This window comes from Pongo pygmaeus, chromosome 15 (assembly GCF_028885625.2).
Source record: "Pongo pygmaeus isolate AG05252 chromosome 15, NHGRI_mPonPyg2-v2.0_pri, whole genome shotgun sequence".
In the NCBI taxonomy this organism is placed as follows: Eukaryota; Metazoa; Chordata; class Mammalia; order Primates; family Hominidae; genus Pongo; species Pongo pygmaeus.
In genome coordinates, this window is record NC_072388.2 from 76,251,567 (window position 1) to 76,267,756 (window position 16,190).

The 16,190-nt window shown below is 53.0% G+C and overlaps 2 protein-coding genes across 12 annotated transcripts in view; one reads left to right on the forward strand and one right to left on the reverse strand.

Annotated features, from left to right (window-relative positions):
- POMT2 (protein O-mannosyltransferase 2) overlaps positions 1-3,939 on the reverse strand; it is a 46,229-nt gene extending 42,290 nt beyond the window's left edge. For all 5 annotated transcript variants that reach the window (XR_008493777.2, XM_063651929.1, XM_063651928.1 and 2 more), the window contains exon 1: positions 3,451-3,939. Coding sequence is in view for 4 of the 5 variants with exons in the window: in XM_063651929.1 (XP_063507999.1) it covers positions 3,451-3,698 (248 nt within the window). In the remaining variant the exon portion in view is untranslated. The remainder of the gene's footprint in view (positions 1-3,450) is intronic.
- GSTZ1 (glutathione S-transferase zeta 1) lies at positions 3,765-14,588 on the forward strand. 7 transcript variants are annotated; one of them, XM_063651933.1, is made up of 10 exons: positions 4,188-4,294; positions 7,546-7,634; positions 7,882-7,933; positions 9,850-9,917; positions 10,484-10,564; positions 10,925-11,050; positions 12,138-12,216; positions 12,754-12,806; positions 13,297-13,346; positions 14,056-14,588. In XM_063651933.1, the coding sequence occupies exons 1-10, from the start codon at positions 4,210-4,212 to the stop codon at positions 14,180-14,182; spliced, it is 810 nt and encodes a 269-aa protein (XP_063508003.1). In that variant the 5' UTR covers positions 4,188-4,209; the 3' UTR covers positions 14,183-14,588. The 7 variants fall into 7 exon arrangements, with proteins under 7 accessions (XP_054305617.2, XP_054305615.2, XP_054305616.1 ...); XM_054449642.2 differs by lacking the exons at positions 4,188-4,294; positions 7,546-7,634 and adding an exon at positions 3,765-3,778; XM_054449640.2 differs by lacking the exon at positions 7,546-7,634 and having other exon boundaries at positions 4,089-4,224.
- Positions 14,589-16,190: the final 1,602 nt, after the last annotated feature.

A 16,190-nucleotide genomic window follows, 5' to 3' on the forward strand; every position in this document is an offset into this window, starting at 1 on the left:
ACTGACTGGAATCAAACTGCTGATCCAGCCTGCACCACCAAGACTGCTGCCATAGCCACCTGGATTCATGCAACAGGTGTGGAAACATCTACCATCATGGACTAGGCACAATGTAAGGGACTATGTGTTTCCGAGGCAGAAGCCACCACTGCATGCCAGACTTGTGACTCCCGCCAAAAGTTGGCCTGCTTGTCTTGCAGTAAAGGAAGCCACGTTGCAAGGGGCACTGACCCCACCTGCTCCTGGGAGATTGACATTAGGACTTTGTTCCCTTCTCTAGGCTCTCATCAGTACCTTGCTACTGCTGCTACTTTTTCAGTTTACAGTGTTGATGTTGCTTTTCCAGTTCAATCATCTGACTCTGTGTATACCACTGTGGCCCTTGAAACTAAACTCTGCCAGGTTTTCTGCTTTCCAAACCATCTACAGTCTGACACTGGCATATCTTTTTGTCACAATGGCCACCCAACAGTGTCAATTGTCAATAGTCAATAGCCAAGGTATTCGATGGACCTCCCACACTCCCTACCATCCACAGGCATGATATTGTCAAGTACTGAACAGTTCCCTCAAAGATCAACTCAAAAAGACTTTTGATTCTATGTTTTTAACCTCCTCCTGGTCTGCAAACCTTACTGAAGCAGTTTCGTCACCTAAGGCAGCCATTCTCAGAAACGGGTTATCTCCTTTTGCCTACCAACTGGGTAATGATCAGGAAAAAGGGGTGGAGGGTTATATAAACCTATTTTGGAAATTTAAGATTCTCCCCTGACTATTTCTGGCCATGATCCATCTTTCTTTCCCCTTACAGAAAGCCCAGATCAGCTGGGAGGAGGAGGCTATCTATGTAATTCAGACTTAATTCTAGTTCAGTCACTAGATTGTCTTGTTGGAATGGCCTGGTGCCAGAACATAAAGTTAATGATCATTTGGTTGGGTATAGTGCTTTTAAAGTCCCCCCACAGTGGCCCACATGTGTCAAGGTAGAAGACATAATGGGCCTCTGTCAATTTTCTAACAATTGGATATTAAAAGGCCTGCGTATTGGTAGGGGATAAACGGAGAAAAGGTGAAGTTATAGGTACTAGGGTAAGACACACTCATTATGTAGCAATGGAAGGAAAGAAACAATCCTGGCATCTGGGGAAGGAACACCATAGGCCCCTGGAGATGTAAAGAGAAGGGAAACAATGCTCTTTGTCCCTATCCAGCACCAAAGCCTGGCAAACATTCACATGGTCCATCTACCTCAAGCAGCAACTGTGGCTGGCAATCTGACCTGTGGCTAAGTTTGTCATTTCACTATGAAAACAGAAAAACTTTATCTAGTAGGTCAGTATAAAAAAGAAAATAAAAAAAGAAAACAAAAACTCACATGGACATGGCCAGTCTTGAGCTATTCCCACGGGCCTGATGACATCAACACCAACTCCCAAACGCAGACCTCCCTCATAGGTGTGCAAACACACAGATCAGCACCACCTTCTATCAATGAGGCTGATAAAAATCACATGCTTCTCCTGAGACCCTAGGGGCCTTACTTAGGTTATGCCTTGTCTAGTGATTGAGGCTGCAACTATTCAGTGACACTGCCCATGTGGTTTAAACCACTGTAATGGTAATCAAATTTGATGGTGATCCAGATAAAAATCTAACAAAAATCCTGGAGTGGCCTGCACTCCTCCAAGTAATATGTTAGTGTAAGGAAGAATGGGTCACCAAATATCTTTCCATTAATCATGGTAGTTACTTTTTTTTTTTTTTTTTTTTTTGAGACGGAGTCTCGCTTCGTCGCCCAGGCTGGAATACAATGGTGCGATCTTAGCTCACTGCAACCTCTGCCTCCCAGGTTCAAGTGTTTCTCCCACCTCAGCCTCCCGAGTAGCTGGGATTACAGGCACCCGCCATCATGCCCGGCTAAGTCTTGTACTTTCAGTTGAGACGGAGTTTCACCACGTTGGCCAGGTTGGTCTCGAACTCCTGACCTCAGGTGATCCGCCCGCCTCGGCCTCTCAAACTGCCGGGATTACAGGTGTGAGCCACTGCGCCCAGCCTGGTAGTTACTTTCTTAAAAAAATTTTTACAAGGGTAGTGGGCTATTGTAATTACTGGTAATGACACCAAAGATCAGAGATCAATCTGAACCCCTGTGCACAGGTCACAGTGGTTAATAGACTGGTCTTAGACTGCAGCCCAGATGTCTGAAATAAGATTCCTCGGTGCCCCCAGGACTTATTCACAAGTGGCTGAATCCAGGACCCTGGAGTGCATGGTTGAGGTAAATACTGTAAGCTGGCCTTATTCTGCTGCTTAGAGTCCCATTGACAACAACCTTAATTAAATGCTGTAAGGGACAAACTGAAAAGATTTGAGTAGCCAGGGGAGTTGTATATTCATGTGAAAATCTGCTAGAAGCCAAGACCATAGAATCGAGGAGTGAGAGAGGCTGTCAGATTGCTCGTGCCTCTACACATCATTCTGGGTATACCAAGAACGCAAGGCCCTGACTGCATCCCACCTGGGCCATTTCTCATGGTTGTGTTTGCAGCAAGCAACCTTGAGAGAAGAGGCAGTGTCTCCCTCCAGGACAAAGAGGAGGTCTGCGTACTGCCCTATAAAACAGCAGATTTTCCAAGCTTGTCGTTCCTTCACTTGGATGCAACCCACTGCCTGTGCAGTCATCCATTTAAACCCATAGCGTCACCCTGTGGGACTTGGATGGCAAGGGAAACTGCTTCTAACATGCATCCTATTTCCTGTAATAAAGTCCTTTGTCTCTAACCCAGGAGTCTCATCTTCTGCCAGCAGTCACGACACAATAACAAGCTAATTTATTAATTTCTAAATAAAGCAACCCTGACAGTCTGTTTTCTTGCCTGCTTTTTGCTTAAAGAATTCCATTTCTGACACCCAGTATCTGGATAGTACAAGCTAAAACCTTCAAGAAAATAAATCTCTTCTCACAAGAAGAGTTCTGCCTCCTAAAATCCTTTGGTCACCATATCTGAACACCCAAACTCTCCTTGCCCTATAGGATAAAGGTACACAGTTAGGTATTTTCTCCTCTGTTGATGCTTGAAAATCCTGCAGATATAGGAACTCAGGCCTTAGAAAATTCTGTACCCAAGAATTTGCAATTCTCTTTGGAAAGCTGAAAGCACCTTTAAAAGCCACAATTTGCAAGCCAGGCGATGCACTGTAGCATAACCTGGAAGACATGAGGGCTGCTTCCTCAGATCCTAAGAATCCCACCGCTCCACCACCAGAGCAAAACGATCCCCCTCCCAGAGAATGCACCTCGCCAGAGGCCAACCCACCGGATACCTCAAGTTCCCCTCCACCGCGGCCCTACTCCTGTAGATCCCGCCCCCTCCGTACCCTCGGGCCAATCAGAGGGCGGCGTCCCCTCGCGGTTGCCATGGTGCCCGCCGAGTAGCTCCCATCACTCACCAGATGTGCGGCGGCTCATCCAAGCGGTGGAAGCGGGTGGCGAAGGACAGCAGCGTCACCAAGGCCAGCAGAGCCCACCAGCCGGCCGCCTCGAAGCGCCGTGAGCCCCGGGCAGGCCGTTTGGGGCTTCGCGCCACAGCCTCAGCGGCCACGTCCCTGCATGCGGCCCTAGCAGCCTGGGGCCCACAGCGGCCCCTCCGGGGACGCAGCTTGGACTCTGCCAGGCCTCCGCCCGTGGCCGGCGGCATCTTCCCCCTCCTCCGGGTCGCCCTCCGGCCCGGAGGCACACTCTGTCTGACCAGCCGCCCCGCCAAGGAGTCACAAGAAGGTAGCTCGGGGTACCCCGGGAAATGCAACTCCCTCCACTGCAGCGGAGCGCGGGGCCCCGGGCTCTGGGCGGGGCGGGCAGCGTGGTCGCAGCCCGGGCCGCTAGGAGGCGGCAGGAGGCGCAGAGCATGTCGGGACCGGGAGGGCCGGCCGGCCCGGGGCGGGGGGTACTGGGCAGGAGGGGTCGGGCTCAGGGAACTGCAACTCCCAGCAGCCCCCAGGAACGGGGCGTGGCGGGAGGGCTGGGCGCACCAGAGGCGACCGGAAGGATCCTTCTAGTCCAGACGTGAAGGATCCTTCTAGTCCAGCCCCTCGCTTTACCCGGACGAAAGCCACGGGCCTGATTCGTCGAGTCTCACTGAGCCTTAGTCGTCGGCGAGTCTCAGGCGCGAAGTTTCTCGGCCCGGAGGAGGGGGTCGTACGAAGTGCCAGATGCAGGCGGGGAAGGTCTGTGCCGCGCACCCGGGTGGAGCGAAGCTGATTAGACACCTAGAGACCCTGGGGGGCGGGGTCAGAGGTGAGCTGCACCACCCGCCCAGGTCGACGACGACTCCCGGCGTGCAGTGCGTTGCGCCGGGCACGCTCTGCGCCTGCGTGCTGCGCGCTGCCCGCTGGGGCTCGAAGTCCCGGGAGGGTTGGGCCAGAGGAGGCGGTCCTGGTGGGGAGTGCGTAGCACGGTGGAGTTGCTGTCCGGTCGTGCTTCACTTCTGCCCCGCCCTCCCTGCTCCCCATAACAGACCCCTCCACTAGGGCTTCCAAACGTCGCCCCAAGCCTCCCAATTTCTCGCAGCCCTTCATGCTCTTCTCTTGGCCCTAGCAGGAGGTGAGCTTCCAGTAATGTTTGTATTTTAAGAGTCCCCGGGCCGGGCGCGGTGGCTCACGCCTGTAATCCCAGCACTTTGGGAGGCCGAGGTGGGCGGATCACAAGGTCAGGAGATAGAGACCATCCTGGCTAACACGGTGAAACCCCGTCTCTTAAAATACAAAAAAATTAGCCGGGCGTGGTAGCGGGCGCCTGTAGTCCCAGCTACTCGGGAGGCTGAGGCAGGAGAATGGCGTGAACCCGGGAGGCGGAGCTTGCAGTGAGCCAAGATCGCGCCACTGCACTCCAGCCTGGGCGACAGAGCGGGACTCCGTCTCAAAAAATAAAAAAAGTCCCCGAGCGAGGAGAGGCAGTCATGACAATCACCTGGGGAGCTTCACGGCTTTCACATGTTCTTCCCGGGGCCCGCTCCAGAGCCACTCTGTTCATCTCTAGTGGAACGAGCTCGAGAATCTGCCTGTTTTTTAAGCGGTCCAGATGGTTCTTAACGCGCCATGAAGTTTGAGAACCACTTTTGTGGCACTAAGGAAGGTGGCACGTTAGATGGGACTTTGCGTCACGTTAATAATGTATAGTCCTCCCTCTTCCAAATGGGATTTTAGGAGTCTTTTTCTCAAATCATGTGTAAGACATGGTTTAAAAATAAAATCTGCTAAAGTAATCAGAATGCATATTTGAATTGGAAACAGAAGTCTTCTGGGAGTGCTGATGAGATGGATACTTGGGCTTAAAATTTAGTTCTACAAGTACAGAAAGGAAGGGGGCATAGTTTTACATAGTTATCACTGGTAAGAGAAGGCAGAAATTGCCTAAGAGATTTCAGGTTTCCTGCTTGTGGGTCGTGATGGAGGGCAGCAGCATTTACCATGCTTCTGGTCACTCGTAGTACAGGTCCAAAGGTGTAATCCAAAGGCATTTAGCCATTAGGTAAGGCATTTCTTCAGGGATTCTAAGCTAATTAATGTCTGCCACACTCTAGTGGTCACCAGCAGTCCCTGTCCCTTGGCCCCAGGAGTCCCTGTAGCCTGGCTAGGTAAGGAAAGGGAGTTGCATCTCCAAATAAGGAAGATCCAGTTGTGGCCACCCAATTCCTCCTCTTCGAAAGACACTTTCTGCCCATCACCTGCTTTCTGTGCCAGGACCATCTTTACTTTCTCCACAAAAGGTACCTTCAGGACAGGCTGGGACTGCTGGGCTTGGGAACCGCCTAGGTTCCCACTTATACCTTTGCCATCTAGCAGACTGAGTTGGTAGTACAGGGATGGCAAAAGCAGGTTCAGAGAGCAGCTTAATATGCGAGGGGTGGCAGAGGGGAGAGGGAGCTTTGGTGAAATGTCTATAGTCAGAGGGGTAGTAAACAGGGTATCTGAGAAGTTCTTTCAAGTTCTCCCCCATCTGTAGGGATACACATGTGTTGGTGGGAAGATTCATGAGTGCTAATCACTGGCGAGTCTTTCCTGGGTTCCACTTTGAGATGCTGGCTCCCCAAGAAGTACCAGAGAAATTAACTTTGAGCCCCTTAAACCTTGGAGTAGAGATCGCACACCCAGCTGCCCCCAAGGGCCCAAAGGTAACAAAAATGAGAAAAGTGGGCCAGATATGGGCCATGGCAGACCTGAGAGCGCATACCCTGGTTGATGGGGGCCATGAGTCTGTTCCCATCAATTGCTGCTATTTAGAAACCCAAATCTGTCTCCAAATTTTTTTTAAAGAAAAAAACAGGTGCTGTATATAAAATGTCATGATTTTTATTTTTATTTTATTTTATTTTATTTTATTTATTTTGAGATGGAGTCTTGCTCTGTTCCCCAGGCTGGAGGGCAGTGACACGATCTTGGCTCACTGTATCCTCCGCCTCCTGGGTTCAAGCAATTCTCATACCTCAGCCTCCCGAGTAGGTGTGATTACAGATGCACACCACCACACCTGGCTAATTTTTGTTTAGCCATGTTATTTCGCCATGTTGGCCAGGCTGGTCTCGAACTCCTGACCTCAGGTGATCTGCTGGCCTCAGCCTCCCAAAGTGCTGGGATTACAGGCATGACCCACCATACTAGAATGAAATGTCCTGATTTTTAAACATTGGCAACTACTTGAAACATTTTAAACTACTGTGCTGAGCAAACAAATTCTGAGGGCCAGATAGGGCCCCAGTGAGCTGCCAGCTTTTGACCTCACCTTTGGGGTGAGTGAGCATATCTGCCAGCTGTTTTTATGGGGACAGCTGAGAGCCTGGAGGACTGCTGGAAGGTGGGATTGAAGGAGATAGGTACCAAAGCATCAAAAAATTAGAATTCCTTGTATTTCTGCATTGCTAAAAGGAATCCCTGCCATCATTTTAGGGCAACCCTTTGTTTTACAAATGAGGGAGCCGAAGATTTAAAAAGGCAGAGGTTTGTCCAAGGTCATACAGAGCTGGTTCCTGCACCAGGTCCAGACTCCAGACGCCAGCTCCCAGCCCGCTCCACCACTCAAAATACTGCATCAAAACCAGGCCACGCTCTGTGGGGGAACACCAAACCTGGCCCCAGCAGGAGCGTAAGAAACTTCCTGTGAGGTGGGAAAAAAATGCCTTTTTTTTTTTGAGACACAGTGTCACTCTGGAGTGCAGTGGTGTGATCTCGGCCCACTGCAACCTCCACCTCCCGGGTTCAAGCTATTCTCTTGCCTCAGCCTCCTGAGTAGCTGAGATTACAGGCGCCCACTACCACACCTGGCTGATTTTTTTTTGTATTTTCAGTAGAGACAGGGTTTCACCATGTTGGCCAGGCTGGTCTCAAACTCCTAACCTCAAATGATCCACCCACCTTGGCTCCCAAAGTGCTGGGACTACAGGCGTGAGCCACTGTGTCTGGCCAGAAATGCCCTTTCTGACCAGAGTCAAAGTTCCCCCAATGCCTGGGTAGCCCAGCTTCCCCATTGGCTCCTGGAATCCACCCCTTTAGGTTTCCTTTCCCTGCTCAGAAGCTGTGCCAGAGGGGACATTCCCTGGGAGGCTGAGGGTCACCACGATACCATGACAGAGTCTGGCAAGGTAAGGAAGGCACTCGCAGGCTAGCTGCCCCTTTGGGGGCCTCTTGGACCTCAGGTGCTGAAACCAGCACAATTTTGGAGCCAAGGGACCTCACGAGCCTCTCAGAGAGCTCAGAGTCTGGCCTGAGTTGCCCAGATGCAGGCCTGAGAGAGGAGGCCTGGCAGCATAGGTAGAAACGGTTGACTCCTCCCGAGCTGGAGCCCACCCAGCATGGGTTAACACGCGCCTTCGTCCTCTCTCTCCTCAGCCCATCCTCTATTCCTATTTCCGAAGCTCCTGCTCATGGAGAGTTCGAATTGGTAAGAGCTGTGCCTTCTCCAGGATGAGTGCTGGAGTGGGGTGGACTGGGGCGGAGAAGCCCGTGTGCAAAGCTGGCCTGGGATGGAAGGGGTGCTCTGTCAGAGAGGACCTCACCCCCAGCAACCAGCATCCCCCGGCTCCTAGAACCCCCATCCCTGCATGGCGTCTCCACCGCGGAAACACAGGGTGAGGGTGGGAGGAAGGGGGTTGTTTTTTTCCTTGGGACTGACACTTCTCCCGACACTGCTCTCCAAAGCCCCTTGGCAACCATGTTTAAAGCAGGGTCACAAAATCCACATGCCCCTGGTAACTGGCAGGGGAACAGCTGGCCTCCCTCAGTTCTTATCTTATTTGAACTGGCAAAGCAAACAGAACGGGCCAGCATCAGCCTCGGAGGCTTCAGAAAAGCAGAAACAAGGGCCCTGTGGCTAGTCCTTGTTTGACCCTTCCCACCCTCGGCTTAACACAGCCTTTGGCAAAGGTCATAACCAAAGCAGCCCGTACTGAGGAAAAGCTCTGTGCTGAGTGCTTTTGTGTGCCCGATTCCATTTAAACCTCAACAACCCTAGGAGGGAGGTACTATTACTGTCCCCATTGTATAGAGGAGGAAGCTGAGGCACAAAAAACTGAGGCAACATTCAGTAACTTGCCCAAGATCTTTCAGCTACTAAGAGGCAGAACTGGAATTTGAACCAGGTAGTCTGGCTCCAGAGGCCCATTAAGTTACTTGCCCAAGGCCACACAGTTAGCAAATGACTGTGATGAAATTTGAACCCAAGAAGCTTGCCTCCAGAGTGTGGCGGCAAAGCCATCCTCCGTGACCCCTCCTCCATCCCGTAGTCACTTGGTATTTGCTGGGATCAGTAAGCAAGAGCACTGGGTGCCAGGAGAAACTTTCCTCCAAGAAGATGAACCCATCCCTGGGCGCCAGTGCCTCTGCCCTGGCTGAGCCAGAAGCCGGAGCAATATAGGTGCTGCCTGTAGGGCCTGTGTGCTTTGGCCTTCCCTCCTCCAGGTGTCTCCTCCAGCCCCAAACACTGTCACTCCCCAGACTGGAGCTGACCAGCACTAGGAGGAGCCTGGTATTGCCCGGGCTCTCTCCACACCATGACATGTCTGGTCCTCCTCCCCTCATTCCTTTGCCCTTCCCTGAGATTGGCCATCACCATACTTGAATGCCCAAGTGTGTGTAGTACACACACGCATGCACACGCATGCAGTCTTCTCCACTAGTGTTGACCCACCCAAGTTTTTTTACCCTCAGCTTGCCAGGGGAAATTATCAAAAGGGATGGAGAGGAAATCTGGTGACTGGAGTCATGGCAAATGCTCTGAGGCCACCAAAGAGCCTGATGCCTGTCTGGAATCTCTAGTAAACAGCCCTGAGAAGAGAGAGAATAGATTGGAAGAGATTCTTCTCCAACAGAACAAGAGTGCCATCTGTCTGTGTGTGCTGTGTGTGGCCACCTGAGCTCCTTCCCTTGGCTCTTAGTTGCCTTCTTGAGGGCGTAATTGCATGTCTCCAACCAAGACACTGGTCACCACTGTTTAAGGCCCTGGGGGGGGGGCAGAGGTAAACACAACACACCCTTGCTGTCCTCCAGGAGCCCACAGAGTGGCGGGGCATACACCTTTATCACCACCCAAGGGGCATGAGGGCCCCATTGGGGGGTCCAGATCGTGAGGTCTCTAAGAGTAGGGGTGAGTGAGGCAGAGCATCGTGCATCTGGGGTAGGGGGCAGGTGGTGACAAGGAAAGCTGAGAGAAGGGGATGGTGCCACGGTGAGCCTTGACCAAGCCAGAAGTGTAGAGAAGCCTCCCCCTCTTTGGCCTTAATGTCACCCTAGAAGGGCTCTTTCCTTTAAGAGTATGGTGAGAGGCTGTTCTTTGACTCTGCTATGTGCGGTCTCTCCTAGCTCTGGCCTTGAAAGGCATCGACTACGAGACGGTGCCCATCAATCTTATAAAGGATGGGGGCCAACAGGTAAGAAGGCTGTGCCCAGACCACAATGTGGGAATTGGAGGCCTTGAACAGGCACCAGGCAGGGGAAGAAGGGGAGGCTCTGCCCCAGAGAAGTGAACCTGTGTCTTGTGGACTATCACTGCAGGAGGCTGCTGGCTCTCCCTTGTGGGACAACGTGGCAAGCTGTGCAGTAGCAGGAGGCCTGGGAAGGGCCCAGGTTCAGGCTGTGTACCCCAGCCTGGGCTCTCCAGTGCCTGACCCTGGGAGAGTGGGTGGCGAGTGGGTCCCCACCCCATACTGGGCCCTCTGGATGGCTGACTAGGGTAGGAGCCGCCTTGGTGGCCACGGCGTGAGATGCAGGGAAAAGCCCATAGCCAGGCTGTTAGGATGAAGCCTATGGCTCAGCAGCTGCCGGGGTTTGGGAGACTGCATGGATCCCCCAGGGATTACCCTGGGCATAGGATTTAGGGCCTTCCCAGGGAAGGGAAATGGGGGTGGGTGGCAGGCCTGGGGTTCTCCTGCTTGCTTGGCTCTCCTCTGGCCAACTCAGGCCAGGCCACCCAGCCCCCAGGGCCTTGTCTCCACAGTTCTCTAAGGACTTCCAGGCACTGAATCCCATGAAGCAGGTGCCAGCCCTGAAGATTGATGGAATCACCATTCACCAGTCAGTGAGTGCAGGGCCTGGGGGAGGGCCCTCATGAGAGCAGTGCCCTGAATGACAGCGCCTGACATCTCTTCCTCGCCTGTGTGCCGTCAGGGTGCCTAGCACATAGGAGAGGCTCAATACAAGACTCGTGGGGAGGGTGCGAGGTTATTTAGGAAAGTAAGGGAAGATTCAAGCACACGGAGAACCAAGTTCTGCATGATAAGGTCCAAAAAGGCTTTCTAGGGCTCGAGCTGAGGAGAAGCAGCGGGGAAGAGGTGTAGTGATGGTGCTGGAAGAGGAGGAGGAGGAGTTTGCTGGCCCTGTCCCCTCTGGTCTAGGGGTCCTGGGCCCTCTCCCTGCCTCACTGCTCCCCTCTGGACAGCTGGCCATCGTTGAGTATCTAGAGGAGACGCGTCCCACTCCGCGACTTCTGCCTCAGGACCCAAAGAAGAGGGCCAGCGTGCGTATGATTTCTGACCTCATCGCTGGTGGCATCCAGCCCCTGCAGGTGTGGCACTTGTACACTTGCACCCTTGCACACCTGACACACTCTTACACTCACACATTGGCTGTGAGCTGCCCAGTGTGGGGACGGGGGTGTCAAGGGAGGGAGGGGGATTCCCGGGGGCTCTGACCTGGACCATGTGAAAGAAGGGGGCGAAGATCTCAATCTCAGAATTCAGCCACCCCAGCGGGTCCCCCGCTGCGTTCCGAGAAGCTCTAGTTTCCAAGGACACGTGTACAGGTGCTTGAGGTGGGGAAAGAGCCAGAATGGCAGGGGAGAGACTGAGCAGGCCCCAGTCCAGGCCTCCCGCCTTTAACCAGAGTGGCTTTCCTTTCATCTGTGCTATCTCAGTCGTACACTGGGATACTTGTAGGATTTTATTTTTTTAAGTGTCACTGTTAAAACAGACAACTAAGTATTAAAAACAGTTCATCTGTGCCAGCTTCTACTCCGAATGAGGAAATAGCCCCAGAAAAGTGGAGTGACTTTGCTGAGTCCCACAGGTAGGTCATAACAAAGTGGGGACTAAGTCAGAATCCCCGCATGCCTGTGCCCTCTACCCCCATGTCATTTTAGCAAAGGATGTTGGAGCAGACAGACATCTCCATTTTATAATGAGGAAACAGAGGCAAAATGGCTCCGGGGTGCCAAGATGGAGCCAGGCTGGAAATCTCTGGAAGCCGGTCCTGTGGACCTCCCTCATCCCAGCGCCACCCTCTTTCACACTCCCTCTCCTCACAAGGGACCATGCAAGGGAGAAGCGAGGGAGACAGGCCTCGAGTTGTGGGCACACCTGCCACAGCCACGGCCGTGTCCTGCGTCGCATGAATAGGGATAATTGCACATCTCTGACGGAATCACGTGGCTTTTTGAGGCCACTGGGGCAGCCTGCGAAGGTGGCTGCTGGGATGGCTACTTCCCTCCAACCTCAGGGCCCTGGTTGAAGGAAGGGGCTCATGGAGCCTGGGGGAGAAGGGATAGACGTCCAGCCAGGGGCAGATGGGAAGTGAACTTTCCTGAGGGGGTTTGGCGAAGGGGCAGCCTCCACCCAGCTCTCAGCGCAATCATAGATTTTCTTTGGGCTGCACAGAACCTGTCTGTCCTGAAGCAAGTGGGAGAGGAGATCCAGCTGACCTGGGCCCAGAACGCCATCACTTCTGGCTTTAACGGTGAGTCCTCACCCCTGTGAGCTGCCTCACAGTGGCCTCTTAGAGGTATGGCCCTCGCACACAGGGGCCTGGGTATCTGAACCAGCCTCCCAGGCTGCTTTGGGCCTGACAGTTGCATGGATGAGGGCAGGACTGGGAAGGCAATGGGCTGGGTAGGCATCCGGACCTTAGCTCCAGCATTTCTGGGAACCTTGGTCCCTGAGCCCACAGCCCTTCATAGCTGGATGGCCAAACTTCAGCTTCACTGCCTACTCCAGCTGGGAAACCAAGGCCAGCACAGCGCCAGCCATCAGAGTGAGAGCTGCCACCGTGGCCAGTGTAGTAGGGGAAATGGTGACTGTCTGTACGGAGCCTCAGGAAACAGCAGCTCATCCCTAGCAGCTCTCTCCAGACCTGGCTGCCACGTTCTCACCAGCAGCCATGCCCAGTCTGTCACTCAGTTGGGCACCCATTTCATAACTATGGAGGCCAAGGCCCAGAAAGCTTTGTGTCCCCCCACTGCGCCCAGAATAAGATGTTTATGTGGCCTCCCCACAGCCCTGGAGCAGATCCTACAGAGCACAGCGGGCATATACTGTGTAGGAGACGAGGTAAGCTGTCCCCAGGCCCAGCCACAGCGGCTGCCTCCCTCATGCTGACCTCCCTCAAGCTCAGAGCTTCCTGAGGAGGCGTCTGCAGGGGGATCTCTGTGCCATGGGGCACTCCTCAGCTCACTCCCACTAAACCATCTCAAGAGGGAGTTACTCAAGGTAGAAGACTGGCTGTGAGAGGATGAGGCGGGCCAGCATCAGTTGAGGGATTGTGCTGGATGATGTCTGCACAGTCAAGGCAATCCATCTTCTCTGGCCTTCTCAACCCAGAGTTGGTTGTCAGGGCAACTGGAGCATGGCCTGGGAGGGCACTTCAGCTCTGGGGGACAGACTCATGCAGGCCTAGGGCAGACAAGAATTGGGGGTGGGATGGGTGAAAGAGCCAAAGCAGATTGTTGGTACCCCCAGTAGAGTCGCAGTGGACACACGCAGTCCAGTCAGTGAGTCTGGGGTATGCACCCTGATGGGAACCCACCCGACCCTCTTTCAGGTGACCATGGCTGATCTGTGCTTGGTGCCTCAGGTGGCAAATGCTGAAAGGTAAGAGAGAGCCCCACCACCCTCCCTTCTCCTGGCTCTGCCCACAATCAGGCCCCACTCAGCTGGTGAGACAGCATCTCATGCAGACTCTTCGCCAACCAGCCAAGGAGCCCACCATGCCAGGCCACACAGCCACTTCTGCCTGGAAGAGGGCAGAAGAAATTGGGGCAGTGCTCCTACCACACCCACCACAGCCCAGATGAACCTGTATAGATAGCTCCTGCTCCTAAGAGGAGGTGGCTCACCTGGTGGACCCCCAAGAGCACCTGCCTGATGTCCTCAAATGTGGTGTGTCTGTGCCCCGCAGTGAGCTCTACCTCTGCATCCCTCCGTGAACCCTTCGGTAGGGCACGAATGAGCACCTCTCTGGAAGGCATCATGCTAGGCGTTAGGGATATGGAAACGTATGGCACATTGCCTGCCCCCAAGAAGCTTACAACATGGGGGAAGAGAGTCTGTATATATAAATGCCTAGCACTAGGCCTTACACATAGTAGGTTCTCAAAGAAATAGGAACAGTAGGTAACAGATGCCAAATGATACTGCACAAGACCTACCCATCCCCTATGAATAAGGGCTGCCCCATCGTCCTTCCCTGGACAGCTCCCTGGACCTCATCCAGCCCTGCCTCTCTGCTCCCCTTGCTGCATCAGGGCAGTCTCCCTGTGTTCCTGAAAACCTTGGCTTAGCAGGTGTTTCTCTACTACAGATTCAAGGTGGATCTCACCCCCTACCCTACCATCAGCTCCATCAACAAGAGGCTGCTGGTCTTGGAGGCCTTCCAGGTGTCTCACCCCTGCCGGCAGCCAGATACACCCACCGAGCTGAGGGCCTAGCTCCCAAATCCTGCCCCGTTGGCACAGGGCCACAGGAGCAAAAGCTGGGTGGGCTGAAGAGGCCTGGAAACAAGTGAGTCTTAATTGAGGAGACGGGAGACTTGAACTCCAGCCCTGGATCTGTCGTTCTGCTGAACCTTGTTCCACCTCAGTCCCCTCATCTGTCAAATGCATGTGGGGTGGAGTAGGGAGATGCTGGGAGCAGGGTAGGCAGGAATACTGTTATCTATGTGACGGGGCAGTCGTGAAGCTGAGATGAGAATGTGGATTAAAATGTCTGGCGTGCTCACCATAACACCACAGGGAAGCCTGTGTGCCTTTTCTCATCCGCTTTTGTTGTGTCTGACTCCAAAGAATGCCCGCACTGAAATTTGGTGTGAATTAAACTGAAGCCCAGGCCTCTACCTTGTTTGTCTCAGACTGAGCTGGGTTCCAAAAGATGAACGCTGTCCCTAGCTGGAATCCCCTGTGCCTGGACCAGTAGAGGAAGTCAGTCAGCCACTTGCCTACCCTGTGGCAGTCCTGGCCCATGGGACCTAAGGACAATGAAGAGAAATATGCCCGAAAGCCTGCCTGAAAGAATCAGACAAGATCCAGGGAGATAACAGAAGCAGGAAAGCATCTAGTGACCAGCTGAGTTCTCAGGGCTAGGAATGGTACCGTTGTTAAATGGTCCACTCCAGGCTGGGCGCAGTGGCTCATGCCTATAATCCCTGCACTTTGGGAGGCTGAGGCAGGTGGATCACTTGCAGGAGTTCGAGACCAGCCTGGCCAACATGGTGAAACCCCGACTCTACTAAAAATACAAAAATTAGCCGAGTGTGGTGGCAGGTGCCTGTAGTCCCAGCTACTCGGGAGGCTGAGGTGGGAGAATGGCTTGAACCTGGGAGGTGGAGGTTGCAGTGAGCCAAGATTGCGCCAGTGCACTCCAGCTTGGGAGATAGAGCAAGGTTCCATCTAAAAAAAAAAAAAAAAAAAAAAAACATTGCACTCCAGCACTGAGAGGCCATTTGGCCCTCTCAACCAGTCCCTCATCTTCAGGGCCAGCATTCTCCAGACCAGTCCCAGGATTAGGCACTCGGGATAAATCCAGTCACAAACGGTGCTGGGAATGGGAGGCAGGGTTCCCCGTGGGCAGTGTGAGCAGCTACTGACCAGGCCAGCTTAGGAGACCAAGCAGGTAGCAATGTACCACGGGCTGCCCTGGAGGGAGCAAGTTCCCATGCTTGGTAGTGTTCAGGCAGAACCAGGACCACCTCTGGGCAGAGACGCTGTAGGGAGATTGGGGTAGCTTCTGGGGATGAAATGAGATGACTTTTTAGGACCTTTACCTCCTGAAGGCCCCACCTCTAAATACTGTTGTATTGGAGATTAAGTTTCAACATGAATTTTGGAGGGGACATAAACATTTAAATCGTAGCAAAGACCATCACCTTTTTACAGGACATTTTCCGGTAGGGGCTTCTCTCAGACGGATGAGTGGTAAGTCAAGTCCTTCCTTTCCATATGACACTCAGCAGACACCTGATTCTGATATGCTGGAGGCACAGGGAGACTAGATACGTGGTCTTCCCAGAGTGGGAGTGGCTACAGTGAAGGAAGAACAATGATGGAGGGGCCTGATACTGGTAATTCCAACTCTATGGAAGTAACAAGTCCCCAGAAATACTTCAGAAGGAGGAAAGCAGTAGGGAGGTGCTGTCAGGAAACACCTGAGAACAAAGCAAAAATTATAGGCTGTGTTCCTCAGAAATTTTACATATCCATTAAGGAAAGTGGCAAACTTACTGGATAAGCAGGTGATACACATATTCATAAGATACTTTTTTTTTTTTTTTTTTTTGGTGATGGAGTCTTGCTCTGTCATGCCCAGGCTGGAGTACAGTGGTGAGAGCTCAGGTTCACTGCAACTTTCCACCTCTTGGGTTCAAGTGATTCTCCTGCCTCAGCCTCCCGAGTACTGGGATTACAGGTGCGTTGGTTAAGCTGGTCTCGAACTCCTGACCTC